General features: G+C 31.6%; 2 protein-coding genes across 4 annotated transcripts; one reads left to right on the forward strand and one right to left on the reverse strand.

The window, feature by feature from the left end:
* Window positions 1–325: 325 nt before the first annotated feature.
* On the reverse strand, window positions 326–4,234 carry LOC113853161 (protein STAY-GREEN LIKE, chloroplastic). Its single transcript, XM_027483645.1, has 5 exons — window positions 3,921–4,234; window positions 2,200–2,376; window positions 1,930–2,088; window positions 1,145–1,291; window positions 326–645 (listed from the first exon to the last, which is right to left on the reverse strand). The coding sequence occupies exons 1-5, from the start codon at window positions 4,077–4,079 to the stop codon at window positions 538–540; spliced, it is 750 nt and encodes a 249-aa protein (XP_027339446.1). The 5' UTR covers window positions 4,080–4,234; the 3' UTR covers window positions 326–537.
* Window positions 4,235–6,309: 2,075 nt separating this feature from the next.
* LOC113853159 (probable methyltransferase PMT25) lies at window positions 6,310–12,631 on the forward strand. Of its 3 annotated transcripts, XM_027483639.1 has the most exons (10): window positions 6,364–6,658; window positions 7,568–8,370; window positions 8,410–8,709; window positions 8,821–8,970; window positions 9,748–10,018; window positions 10,141–10,251; window positions 10,332–10,506; window positions 10,995–11,264; window positions 11,785–11,985; window positions 12,066–12,599. In XM_027483639.1, exons 2-10 carry the CDS (start codon window positions 7,603–7,605, stop codon window positions 12,292–12,294), a joined length of 2,475 nt encoding a protein of 824 aa, XP_027339440.1. In that variant the 5' UTR covers window positions 6,364–6,658; window positions 7,568–7,602; the 3' UTR covers window positions 12,295–12,599. The 3 variants fall into 3 exon arrangements, with proteins under 3 accessions (XP_027339438.1, XP_027339440.1, XP_027339439.1); XM_027483637.1 differs by having other exon boundaries at window positions 6,310–6,658; window positions 7,568–8,709; window positions 12,066–12,631; XM_027483638.1 differs by lacking the exon at window positions 6,364–6,658 and having other exon boundaries at window positions 6,906–8,709.
* The last annotated feature ends 1,472 nt before the right edge of the window (window positions 12,632–14,103 follow it).

Consider the following 14,103-nt stretch of genomic DNA (forward strand, 5'->3'; position numbering starts at 1 on the left):
ATTGCAAGTTATGATCAATGTATGAATATTTTTTTTCTCAACTAACTTTTGCAAAAGTTAGTGTGCATCTGTTATTTTAACTTGTAAAAAACATTTAATTCATCTTACTTCTTTAATTTATTTTTCTATAAATACTTGTTAAAAAATTATTTAAAGTGAATCAAACTTAATTTAGTCTTGTCCAAAAATATTATCAATTGGTCGAATAGAATCACTGAACCCAAAACATTTCAAGGGCTACACTATCATTCTTCTAGCCTAATGGTGGGCATATGACAAAAGAAGCAACACAGACATGTCACTTTACAGATTAGAAGTAGTCATAGAAGTCATAAAGCAAAATACTTTGGCTGTGCAAGACATCTGCTTTTGTGCATTACATTTTCCTTTTGGTTTTGGGTGTTCCCAAATATTAATAGTTTCTTTTTTGGGATTAGTTCATTTCCAAGCTGAATTTTGCTTTGTCTAAGCCCCCTGAAATTCGGAGCTATGGGAGGAATTGGGATAGAAACAAATAATCCAAGTTATTAACATATTTTAAAGAAGAAAAGCAAAAAGAGCTTGGAAGATGGACTTTGGACTCCGCCACTTTTCATGAGGACAATCTCTGCTTATTGACCCTTGAAACTGATCCACTTGTTTTCCCTGAAGATGGAAGAAACATTATTATAAAAGAAAAATTATAAATGTTATGAATGTGTTTGCATGAAAGAACTTATGAGTTAGTTAAATTTAGTGAAGATAAACTTCTCCACAAATACTTTAAAAAAATCAAAATTTTTCCATTACTTAAAATCAAGTTATATGTACTTTTAACTTTTGGAGAAATGAAATGACAAAGTTTCTCAAAAAGTTAAAATACATATATTGATTTTAACTTAGGACAGAAATTTGATAAGTTTACCTTTTTATTTATTTTTTCTTTTAAGTACTTGTTGAGAAAATAATGCAAACTGAGTCTTATTCAATTTCTTTTTGAGTCCTTCAATCTTTTCTCCAAACATGAATTGTTATGAGCAAGGCATCAGATATTTCTTCTTTTTATAATCTATTGGAATTTTGATGATAACAAATTCGTGTTCAGTTAGGAGACCAAAATGATATTAAGCTAATCATTCTTCATTTAAACAATTCTTAATATTACCTCCATGGCATCCTTGAGAGGTCCCCAACATTCCATTCTGTTGTACTTTTTTGAGCTAGAATGAAAATATACTCTAACTATAGAATCCAGCAATTCGGGATGCTCATGGAAAAGTCCAGAATCTCCACATTGAATTGCTTTGAGTACCTGGCATACTCAAGTCAAGAACCAAACCATGTGTTAACATTTAGGCATGATACTACCAAAACTTTTTTCCTTTTAAAAAACATGGCTTAGAAAAATGAGAGACTCATCCTTGCTATTAACAATACGATAACATAGTACAAAGATATAGGTTTGATCTTAAGGAAACAAAACCTCCTAAAAAATTCACTAATTATCTTCAATTGGAGCAACAATTTGTGCATATACCAGATAGAACACAAGTTGCACTTGTAGAAGTGAAAATTTAGGAGAACCCAAATTATTTTCCCATATCATTTAATGTAAACCTCCTTTATAAGCTTTTATATTCATCTTGAGCAATGGCAAAATACTCGAGTACATTTTTTGGGGAGGTTGTCATGTATAATACTTAAGTCCTAGAATTCAGATTTTTCTGTATTGATAGGATCTAGAGTTTGTTAACTTCAGTTTTGAGGATTGAGTTTGAGTACTCAAAAATAGAAAGATTTTATTGAGAAAGAACACATTTATTTTATTGAAGTTATAAAAGTGTGACAAATGTATTTTCTTAAAGATAAAACTTGCTACTTTTAGGTGCTTAATCTTAGCCTTAATAAGGGCTGAGGCTAACATTTTTCATAAATTAAATGCAAACATACCAAAGGCATTTCCTTGGAGAATATGTGATATCTAAATTCAGCGGCCAGATCCAGGAAGGAATTGGGACCACTGACAAAGCAATGAACATGAAGACACATTTCATTTTTCACTTTCTTCCATTCAGCTACAACATCATCCTTCTCATACCACCCTCTCAACTGCCAGTCACAGAAAGAATGATAGACATAAAATATGTATTGATTAACATAATTAATGTTCTTGTTCAAAATATGCATTAGCCACAAGCATGCAAAAGAAAAAATACAAACCTGCTCTAGGTTGATCACATTGGACACAGCTAAAGTCAGATTAGCTGTTAAGTCACAATGGGATAGGATGTAGGTTCTCGGAATAATATTTGCATATTTGTTTATCTGATCTTCCAATAGAACAACCTTCAGTTTTGAAGCTTCAAATCTTGCTGGAGGACCCAAGAGCCTAACAGCCTAAAATGAAAAAAATTCTTATACAAGGGATATCAATGATACTCATTACACATCAAATAATAATTTTTTGTATGCTATATGAAACAAAGAGATCCAAAGTTATAAGCTCAAATTGAATCCAAGCGAGAGTAGGAAGGTATTTGGTGTTCTCTTCATTCCAGATAACAATCTGATTACCATGAACCATCATCTGGATGGATCTCAAATTGCAAGGAATTATCTCATGAAGCATATTGGTTTTGTGCATGAATCAAGATAAGAAATCTTAATTTTGCAAATTAGAACTGGAAGCCAGAAGTCAGATCACACATTGAAGCTGTTTATCCATAAGTCATTGATAACTATGATACAGCCAATAGTCAAAGAATGCAATTGCAATAGGCCAACAAAGGTCAAAATATTTGACAGGTATAATATTAATATCCCTACAGATCAGGTAGTGAAACACAGGAAGCACAATTCTGTCTACACATCTAACATATGATTAATAGAGGATTGAAATAAATGAATCATCTCAGGAAATGTGGACTTGCATCTGGGCTAAGAATTTCAATTTCTCACTTCATTATTAGAAAGGGCAAAAAACAATGCTGAGTCTTGGGAGTTGACTTCAGGATTGCATTTTCCCTTTCGCTACAAAATAATTGTTGCCAGAGGAGTTTTAGATTATTTCAAATTATTTGTCATTTTAGAAAACCAAGAAGGTAATAATTACTTAGAGGGGTAAGTGGAATGAGAGCATTAATGTGATGAGAATGTAATATAGTCAAATGAACTTAGCATTCCATGAAATTGAGAGTAGTTCATGATTAACCCTTGTCCATAATCTTAAGGTGACTATTATGTATTTATGATAGCCTCAGGAACCAGCAAGCAGAGTTATTATCTAGAAGAAGTCAATGTGGTACGAAGCAATTCTTTTCCACTTCTGAAAACAGGACAGATCATTATATTTAGGGCTAGATTTTTTCCAATACGGGCTCTAAGGGAATAAAAGGGAAAGATCTACCATATCCAGAGTTTTATAAATCTGACATCAGATTCAGAGCAAGGCTATGTCATATCACCGACTATAAAAGCTTGAACCGTATATGCTAATATTTTATGCAACATTTGAGCTGCATATTTCCTTCCATATATTCTTGGCATATGCAATTTATGGATAAGCATATGCTATGACCTGTATATGCACGTTACATGACATTATGAACCATTAAAATTTCAATGTTACATTGTATGCTAAAGTAGCATTAAGAGACTAGAAGAAGAAACAATAAACACTCCTTTCTGGCATGATATACAATTGTACAACAATAATAGATAGATATCATAGGACGTGTGTGCTTGAGCGTTTTTTGCATTTAAAACAAGTAAATTCAAGACCTTAAGAGCTTACAAACTAGTCACATTAAACAAGTAAATATGCATAACAAAAAATCAACAATTTCCCTCACAGTAGCCATTAAAAATAAAAAAATTAGCAGATAACGTTGAATGTATGATAATGGTAGGCCAAATAAAACTGAGAGACATAGAAGGGGCACCTCATAAACAAGTGTGTTGTAGGATGGTGTTGCATTAGTCATGGAGGACAAGAGAAAGGGTCTACATCTAGAGGATGGTTTTGAAATGGTGTGGTTTGTGGTGAAAAATTCTCTATTTGGTGAAAATGAAAAGGCATTGTAAGCACAATGACATGCCATTGAAGATGCATAACACAGTGCTCCTCTTCATGTTTCACAGGCCACCATTGTCTTCTTCTCAAGGATTACACTGTTAATAAGGAAGAATAGCGATGGAGAGGGAAAGAGAAAGTAAAGCGATGTGAGAAAATTGGTGTTGTTGGTTTGGTTCGTTCATGTGGACACTGATTCAGACCCCACACTCTAAAATCTCTGTCAATCCATTTCTTCCACACAATTTCTTTATTATTTTGAATAAATTATAGAAAATAGAAATCGAAAATTATATAGTATTATTATATATAAACACGTTAGATTTGAGAATGGAATTGAACGTTGTGCCACGCCATCAAGCAGCTCAAATTTTCGATAACATATGGATAATGTAATGACGTGTCTTTAGTTGGGTCAACAATTCGTTCTGAAGCGAATCTCGACCCTGCTTGCTTCTGCTTTAGGCCTTCAACTTCCTCTTCTTTTTAAAGCCCCAATATCTATCAAATAAATATATTTATTTTCTTTGAGATATGTTTGGAAGATTGTTTTTAGAAGAGAATTAAATTTTAATTAAAAAGAATACATTATATATGATAATATATGTATGATTAATATATATTAATTTATATATTTTGTTTTAAAAAATATTCATTTTAAATAAAAAATTTGTCTTAAAAAAATGTGTAAAATGAGAAAGGGAGAATTACTACCATATATATAAAGTGAGAATTTTACAAATTATTTTAAACAAAATATGTTGAATGCATACTTGATTGATGTAAAATTTTACCATCTTTCATTTTTTTTTCTAAACCGCAAAATTCTCAATAGTTACCTTTGGCTAAGGAGCATATATTCAATTCTTTTTTTTTATTTTATACCAAAAACATCTCTCAACCAATGATTAAAGATTAATCCCTTTTAAGATCCAAGCATTAAAATGGGTGCAACTCAGTTAAAAATCTCGACGCCTACTTGGTGTGAGAAAATATTTTCTCCTTTTATTTTAAGTTTTTTTAATATTAAAACTTTTACTTTTTTACTCTATTTTTTATCGTTGAATTTTGTAATAGTACAAAAAAAGGTAATTTCATCATTTTTATATAAATATTTCAAAAAAAGGGTGAAATATGTAATTAAAAATACTATATTTTTATATATTATTTCTAAAAATCGTATATGAAAAACTAATCCACAAATTCATCCCTTTAAAAATTAAACATGTTTAACTGTATCACAAACCTGTATTACGTGGCTCATAGAAGAAGAGGCTCACTCACCGAAATATATACCCTCAATTATTTATTTGGTTTAAATTTTATATATATGGTATTTTTGTAAAAATAAGAAAAATATGAAGTTCAAAAGATGTCGTTAACAATTTTTAATGTAAATACTGACATATCAACAAAAAGTTATAAATTTTAAAAATTATTAGTAATGTTTTTTTAAAAAAATTTAAAAAGAATAAAAAGTCAAAACTCACTAATAATAATTTTTTTAAAAATAATAATAATAAATAATCGTTGATGATAATTTTTTAAAAAAATAATAAAATGATTTTGATGATTTTTGAAAAAAAATTGTATTTTTTAATTTTATAAAAACACCATATTTTAATAATTTTTTTATATAAAAAAATCCCACGTATTTGAATGTTTTTAAATATTAAAATATTGTGTCGTATTATGATTAGTTTTTTTTTTTCATCTTTCTTTTTTCCTCTTCATATTAACTGATATAACTTTTTTTTTTCTTTCTCGAAGCAAAATATTGTTTTGTTCTTGTTACTCGATCAAACTCAGTTAGTTAACTTTTTCCTGTCAACTCCATCTAATATAGAAAAAACATTTGCTACATCTGAGAGTTACTTGAATTTGGGAACTTGGACTATTTAATAACTTAAACTTAATTCTATCAAAGAATAATGTTATATTCTTTTACTAACTCCTCGTATTTATTCTTTTATTACTTTATAAAAAATATTATATGAAAAGTGAATACATTTTTCATACATTAAAAAAAATAAAAAATTCAGAATTTTCTTCAGCTAATAAATTGATAAATAAAATTTAATTAAAAATATTATTAACACACGCTTATCATAAATTTTAATATATTTTATTTGTAATTATTTTCCTAAAAAGATTAGTAAGTAAGACATTTAAAACTATTATATATCAAACTAAAATTTCCCAAACCAAACTAATCTTCGCCTTTACAAAACTACCACTGGCTTGAACGTGAATGTCTTACAGGTCAACCGGTTCTCTTAGTCAAATTAGTTGCGACGAAGTGTTGGGGCAGTGCCAGCTTGATATTTTAGTTACCACACGCTGACAATGTTATTGTTCTCTTCTCCTTCAATCCTTGTCTTACACTAGTCCTACTTCTACTTCCTCTTCCAAATCAGCTTCACCTTCCACTCAAGTATCACTCTCTTTCATCCAAGTTATTTCTCCAACAATAGTATACTTGTAAAACTAAATCCAATGAATACTACAAAGGGAAACTTTGGATAAATCCCTTCTGAAAAGCTAATCCATTTTCAAATGTGCTCCACAGAGGAAGGTGTGGTCTAGGAATCTTAACTGGGTACTAAGGTACAGTTCTATACACTCCCTAGCCTTTCCTTGTTTTGCATTTTGCTTCTTTCCGTTCTAGAGTTGGATCTCAGGACCTTGAATTCGTCTGTTGAGGATCTTGCTTTTCTGAAGACTATGCCAAAAATGCTCATGTGGGTGTCTGTTTTTGAACAAAGGGACTTCAAAGTTGGATGCTTTACCTTACCTGCTTTCCTCCTCAACCATAATCTGCCATTTTATTTATTTTTTTTTTTTTGGGGGGGGGGGGGTTGGTTGGTATTTTCAATTTCTTCATAAGGCCTGTTCTGTGTTGTGCAATTATTGAACTTTGCACTAGATTTGTTCAGTTTTGGTCCAGATAGTGGCACCCTCGGGTGAAATATCTCCTGGTGAAACTGAACAAAATCTTTCTTGATAAAGTTTTGATTTGCTTGGTAAAAGTTGGTCCTTTATTCACGAAAGTTTGATTTATTTTAAAGGAAAAAGAAAAAACACGAGGAAGTGCAGAAGATTACCTTTTTATAATTCTTGAGCACGTTTGGTTGCTGGTGAAAATATCTGTCTCATTTCATGTTCTTTGGCTTCATTATTTGAAACTTTGGACTGTTACTTCGGGTTTATGCTATTACGTACCTTTGTTCCCTTTTTTTCAGTGTTGGGGATGCGAATATTGTTGATCTATGTTTCTTCTCCCTTCTTTCAACTTTCAAATTTGGACATTCAGACAGAACATTTGTTGCCCTTTTGGGTTTTATAATTTTGTTGTACTAATCTATAACACATGAATGTTTTTTCTTTCAATTTATGTAAAGGTGATATGCTGGTTAATTATTTTCCAAGAATTTAAAAAGGAAATATAGCATCAGCATTTAGCTGAGTTACATGATTTGTTTTTAATAATTTGACAATAGTTTGCTCCCTTTATAGGTGCATTTATCTTGAAATAGCAGTAATTAGCAAACATGGCGCTAGGGAAGAATATCCGAGGCGATGGGAGGAAGTTATCAAACTACTGTTCAACTGTCTCTGTAGCGGTGTTTGTTGCATTTTGTTTAGTAGCTGTATGGATTGTAATGTCATCTATTGTTCCAATTCAGAATTCAGTCATTAAGGTATCTGAGGCCATTCATGATGCTAAAAATGTAGCAAGTGAAAATAGTTCCAGGCAATTTGAAGACAGATTAGGTGATATACCCGACGAATCAACACAAGGAGATAGCCAGACTCATAAATCTGAGAGTGATAGTCATCCAGAAAACCAGGATGACCACCATGGAGGAGTTGAAAAAGTGTCTGATAATACAGCTGAAGAAAACATGCAAGAGGTTGTTAGGGAAAACTCAAGTGAAGAGAATGATTTAGAGAAGGGTCCTGGGAATACAGCTGAGGAGGACTATCAAATGAGGCATATCAAGCCAAGCACTGATGAGAAGGAGAAAGAATCAGATGAAAGCTTAAATTCAGAATCTGAAGAAGCAAAAACATTGAATGGTCAAATTAATGATGATGAACTTGGAGAATCAATGGAAACTATAGATGAAAAAAAATCTGAAAAGAGTGTAAATGATAACAAATTAGAGACAGAAAAGCATACAGATGAAGTCACAGAACAAGATGAGATGGTTGGTGAGACTGAGGAGGAGAAAATCAAGAAAAATCTGCATTCAAAGACAACACAAAGTACTGGAGAGAGTAATGCAGAAAGGCATGAAGACAGTGCAGCTTCAAAAGAAGCTTTTATTAATGGTACCCTTTCTGAAACTTTGACTGAAGCTGGCACTGAAAATGGAACATGGTCAACTCAAGCTTCAGAGTCGCAGCATGAGAAGGAATCACAGAAGTCCTTGATTTCTATTGACAGCAAAAACTATGACTGGAAACTTTGTAATACAACTACTGGATCAGAGTACATTCCTTGCCTTGACAATTGGCAAACAATTAAAAGGCTTAAAAGCATAAGGCACTATGAACATCGTGAGAGGCACTGTCCTGATAAAGCTACCACTTGTCTTGTTTCTCTGCCTGAAGGCTATAGAAGCCCAATTAAGTGGCCCAAAAGCAGGGAAATGGTATGCAACACGTAAACTAGATGAAAGCTTTTGACCAAATAATAAAAAACTAGATGAAAGCCAGATGTTGTTACTTAATATTTAAATTCAATATTTTTGTGACTATTGCAGATATGGTACAACAATGCTCCGCACACAAAGCTTGTAGAATATAAGGGTCATCAAAACTGGGTCAAAGTTACCGGTGAATACCTTACTTTTCCTGGTGGGGGAACTCAGTTTAAACATGGAGCTCTTCATTACATTGAATTCATTCAGAAAGTAAGCCTTCCTCAGATTTCTTGTTGCAACTTGCTAGAAGCAGATTCTTAGTGATAGGAAAACAACATGTTTTTAATTTTTTTTATTTGAGGAAGTTATATTGTTTATATTTTTCCTCTTTTCGGCTAAAAACTGTTTCTTTCTTTTTTAATTGCAATCAAGTCTCTTCATAATAATATCTGCAGAAATAACTGAATGTTTTTGAGAAGAAAAAGTAAAAGGGATTTGATGAGATAAAGTTATTGCAAGTACAATTTTATCATTCTTGATTATGGTACTGGTTCAAACATTGTGTAAATGTGTAGTGCATTAAATCTATCTTATTCTTTGGACAACTGGTTGTCATTATTTTCCCTTTTTTTTATTTGGTGTATTTAGAAAACACTTTTCTAATTGGTACATTTTTTTCGTGTATATTTTTATCATCTTAAGACATAGTAGTAATTGTCCTAAATTTTTGAACTGGCCTTCTTCCCAGTAGTCATGCTACGTTTTTATGTTAGCGCCTACGTCATTTAACTTTTCTTGTTCTGCTTTGCCATCACAATTTAAGCTTCTTTGATTCAAAAGTCTACATTGTGGATGAATTTTCTCTGATTTTGTGTTTTCAATTTTTATTTTTATTAAGTCATCTCAGTACCTGTTTTTGAAAATATGTTTCCTTGACCTTCTCCTTGATGCAGTGAATTTAGCAAACTTGTGAATACATTATTTTAACTTCTCATTTGTTTGATATATCTTTCTTCCCTCTAAATGGGTTCTTGTCTAATGATGCAGTCTCTTCCTAAAATTGCATGGGGGAAGAGAAGTCGTGTGGTATTAGATGTTGGATGTGGAGTAGCCAGCTTTGGAGGCTATCTGTTTGAAAAAGATGTTCTAACCATGTCATTTGCTCCTAAAGATGTGCATGAGGCACAGGTGCAATTTGCACTGGAACGTGGAATTCCTGCCACATTGGGTGTCATGGGCACTAAAAGATTGCCCTACCCTGGTTCTGTCTTTGATCTTATCCACTGTGCTCGTTGTAGGGTCCCTTGGCACATAGAAGGTGTGATAAACATTTTGATCAAAATTTCCTTTTTGTCAATATTTTTATTTTCCTACTTATGTTGACTCTTCTGGTAATATTCCATTGGCAAGCTACTCAATATTTTTGGTTTTATAATGCAGGTGGTAGGCTACTCTTAGAGCTTAATCGTGTCTTGCGACCTGGAGGTTATTTTGTATGGTCTGCTACTCCAGTGTACCAAAAGGATCCAGAAGATGTTGAGATTTGGAAAGGTAGAACCATTAAGGCCAAATTCATGTTATTCTCAGAAATGAAATTAAATCTTTATTTTGAACAAACCATTTTGTTGCAGCCATGGGTGAAGTTACAAAGTCAATGTGCTGGGATTTGGTGGTAATTGCAAAGGACAAATTGAATGGAGTGGCAGCAGCGATGTATAGAAAACCAACTGACAATGAATGCTATAACCAAAGATTAAACAATGAGCCGCCAATGTGTGATGGATCTGATGATCCTAATACAGCCTGGTACTTTTTTTTTGGGGCAACATGCATCAATATTAATTTTTAAATATATTTATTTAAAATATAAATTTTGTCTTACCTTTTCCTCCCCTCCAAAACTCCCCTTCTCAAACAACCCCTTAGTTGGACATTATTCCTTTTTGATGAAGTTGCTCTATGATAGAACTGGATCATGACAGAGAAGTAAATAGAGGAAGTATATGAAGAAAAATTATGAAATGTGCATTATTATCAAGCACAACTTTGATAATAAAGCCAGAAACGAATTACAATTGTATTCAAGATATTTGAGAGACCTTGATCTCTCCTTACTCTTTAAGAGTCCAATTCTTTCCAAATGCCATAATGATTCTCTCTCCTATCATCTTTCTTTTAGTACATGTGATATTATATCCTTTCTAACTACCTAAGACCAAATAACTAAATAATTAACTAATAGGTATCTTTCAATTTCCTAATTTTTACTATATGTTCCAAATTCCATATTTCAGGAATATATCACTACAGGCTTGTATGCACAAAGTGCCTACAGATGCATCAGACCGAGGTTCAATCTGGCCTGAGCAATGGCCACTGAGGTTGGAAAAACCACCTTACTGGTTAAACTCTCAGGCTGGTGTTTATGGAAGATCTGCTTCAGTAGAATTCAATGCCGATTACAAGCATTGGAAGAATGTTCTTTACCACTCATATTTGAATGGAATGGGTATCAATTGGTCCTCAGTAAGAAATGTCATGGACATGAGAGCTGTTTATGGAGGGTAAGATATTCTTTATACTTGTGCATATTCCGTGTTCATGTACAGGGGAATTCAGTGGAGATCATTCTCTATTCGAAATGGAAAGGAACGACTTCTGGTTTGTTCTTTGGATGTATTGTAGTCTGGTGGAAAATCATTGTTGTTTATACTTCATCTCATTCTTTTATACCCTAAAAATGTTTCCACTACCAGAGTAGGGTGAGTGGATATTTTACTGTAGTACGGCCCAAAAATTTCATGTGGTGTCTTCCAGAGTGATTATCAATTTTTTCAAGTACACTTCTGTATTTCACTCTTTTCCTGTGTTATTTTTTCTTTGTCCTTTTAGCCCTTTTAATGATAATTGTATTGAATATTTTCTTCTGTGAATTAAATATGCTTTTAGTAATATATCAACTTTGAATAATAATAGACCTTTGTTTTTTTTTTTTTGTTTTTTTGTTTTTTTGCTGAACGCTTTAGAGACTTCATTATCAAGCAATTAATCTTGTTTAGTGTTGTTTTAACTTCTCTCCTTCAGGTTTGCTGCAGCACTCAAAGCCATGAAATTAAATGTTTGGGTAATGAATGTGGTTCCAATTGATTCTCCAGACACGCTGCCAATAATATATGAGCGTGGATTATTCGGTATTTATCACGATTGGTGCGAATCCTTCAATACCTATCCTAGATCTTATGATCTTCTCCATGCTGATTCCTTAATCTCAACACTTAAAGAAAGGTATATATATGTTAACTAATTTTAAAAATTGTCAACAAAGAAATATCCTTAGTCCTAATCCTTCAAATTTATGGATTCAGGTGCAACATAGTGGCAGTGATTGCAGAAGTTGATAGGATCCTGAGACCAGAAGGATATTTGATCATAAGAGACAATGTTGAAACTATTAGTGAGATAGAGAACATGGCAAAATCTCTACACTGGGAAATTCGGTTAACATATTCAAAAGATGGGGAGGGATTGCTTTGCGTTCAGAAGACATTCTGGCGTCCAACAAAGGTTGAAACCATTGTGTCAGCCATTGCCTGATTAGGATTTAGGATGCTCAATTTCACGGTTTTTTATTTGCCACGATTGTATTATTTAAGTGTCACATTTACTACTCTATGTAATATTTGTTTATTTATTTATTATTTTTTAAAGTAAATTTGTGGGTTATTATTCTTTTGACACCCCTAATAGTTTTATTTTAAGGGAAAATTTTAAGGTTATTCTATCTTTGGTTCAATCCCAAAGATTATGATCTTTTGCATCTTTTGTCTGTACTAGTCTTTGAAGCTAGCTAGCTACTGCATGGTTGAGATGGGCAATAAATAAGGTCAAGAGATTTCGTTGTCATTATTCATGTTTTGAACTGTCAGGGCGCTGAAATAATAAAATATGGGGAGAAATGAATTCTTCAACCCTAGATTTTAATCAGTTCGGCTTAGAGGCCAATTTAAGGCCCATCATTTATAATGTTATTATACTTTTTCTATCATATTCCTCAATAAAATCAAGTAACCATCCTTTATAGTTAAGTGATCATAGGAATCAAAACCATTGCATTACTGCAAATGATGCTTTCAACTTATTTTTTTACTAAAAGATTAAAATCTTACTATTGTCCAAAATAAACAAATTCAGTTTCTTATAATTAATTACTTTTATATATTTAAAAGCATGATCTTTTTATATTATTATAAGTTTAAAAATTTGGACACTCAATTTAAGTTTTTTATTTAATTTATATTTAATAAATTATAATTTATTATTTTACTAATCATTATATGTAAGTTAAATAAAAAATTTAAATTAAGTAATTTAACGTAATATTTAAACATTATTAGTAAAATAAAATAAAAAAGTTTAATAATCTAATCTGATTCAATTTACTTTTAATTGAATTGAATTAAATTTACTGATATACTTAAACCAATCAAAAACTAAATTACAACTTATTTTTATGTTTGAGTTAGATGACTTTTTATTTAAAAGTTTTTTTTTTTGTCAGTAAAAAAATATATATGTATTATTAATCAACCAGCACCAAAGGTGCATTACAGCCGTAAATAATATGCAGAATTAATGTACAATAGATCAAACACTAGCTAGGTATTACTACATTAATTCCAGCAAAAAAATCATAATTAATACATCAACCATATATACAAGCACCTAACATATACATCAAGACCCGGACAGCTATGTATATACAATATTCTCATCTGCAACACCAAAATCCATGTTTTTATCTAAAAGCTGATATAAGCAATCACTAATACTCCTAATTGATAAGGAAAACATCTTTCATAATGAACTGTTTATATAAAATGTTTAATTGTTATATGTTTGTGTGTGTATACGTGTAAAAGAAAAACATACAAGCTTGAATTATTTGTTTATTTGTTTATGTACTGTTATAATGTTGTTAAAATTTAGTATATTTTATTTTATAAGGAGCGTTGGACATTTTCTTAATCAATAATCTTTCGATAAAAATAATGTAAGACTTTGTAGAATTTGAGGTCTTCGTTTTCTGTTAATGACAATTGAAAATGATTCTTTTCTTTTCACGAAAGCATGATGTCATGTTTGGTGTCACAAAATAGTCTTTGGGATATTGTTTATGATGGGTATTTGATATAAAACATAAGGAATGGTGCTTGTGTTTAGCCCGCATCCCTACTTGATTCTGTGATCCAACATTAGTCACGATGATCCCATCTTGATTACAGCCATTCTAATGTTATAATGGACTCCCTTTTAATGTGAATTTTAGGTACTCTAATATCTCGTAGATGAGAATTGAGACTTCCGGGGTAATCATAGCGAAGCAATTTGTAAGGTGATTAATTA

Source organism: Abrus precatorius, unplaced genomic scaffold (genome assembly GCF_003935025.1).
Source record: "Abrus precatorius isolate BTA unplaced genomic scaffold, Abrus_2018 Scaffold10, whole genome shotgun sequence".
NCBI lineage: Eukaryota > Viridiplantae > Streptophyta > Magnoliopsida > Fabales > Fabaceae > Abrus > Abrus precatorius.

Coding starts and splice junctions, on each gene's coding strand:
- LOC113853161 (XM_027483645.1), bottom strand. CDS start 4,079: ATGGCATGTCATTGTGCTTACAATGCCTTTTCATTTTCACCAAATAGA. Junction 2,089..2,199: donor ATGTGATCAACCTAGAGCAG/GTTTGTATTTTT, acceptor TGTGACTGGCAG/TTGAGAGGGTGGTATGAGAA. Junction 1,292..1,929: donor TCTCCAAGGAAATGCCTTTG/GTATGTTTGCAT, acceptor TGAGTATGCCAG/GTACTCAAAGCAATTCAATG.
- LOC113853159 (XM_027483637.1), top strand. CDS start 7,603: ATGGCGCTAGGGAAGAATATCCGAGGCGATGGGAGGAAGTTATCAAAC. Junction 8,710..8,820: donor GGCCCAAAAGCAGGGAAATG/GTATGCAACACG, acceptor TGACTATTGCAG/ATATGGTACAACAATGCTCC. Junction 11,265..11,784: donor ATGAGAGCTGTTTATGGAGG/GTAAGATATTCT, acceptor TCTCTCCTTCAG/GTTTGCTGCAGCACTCAAAG.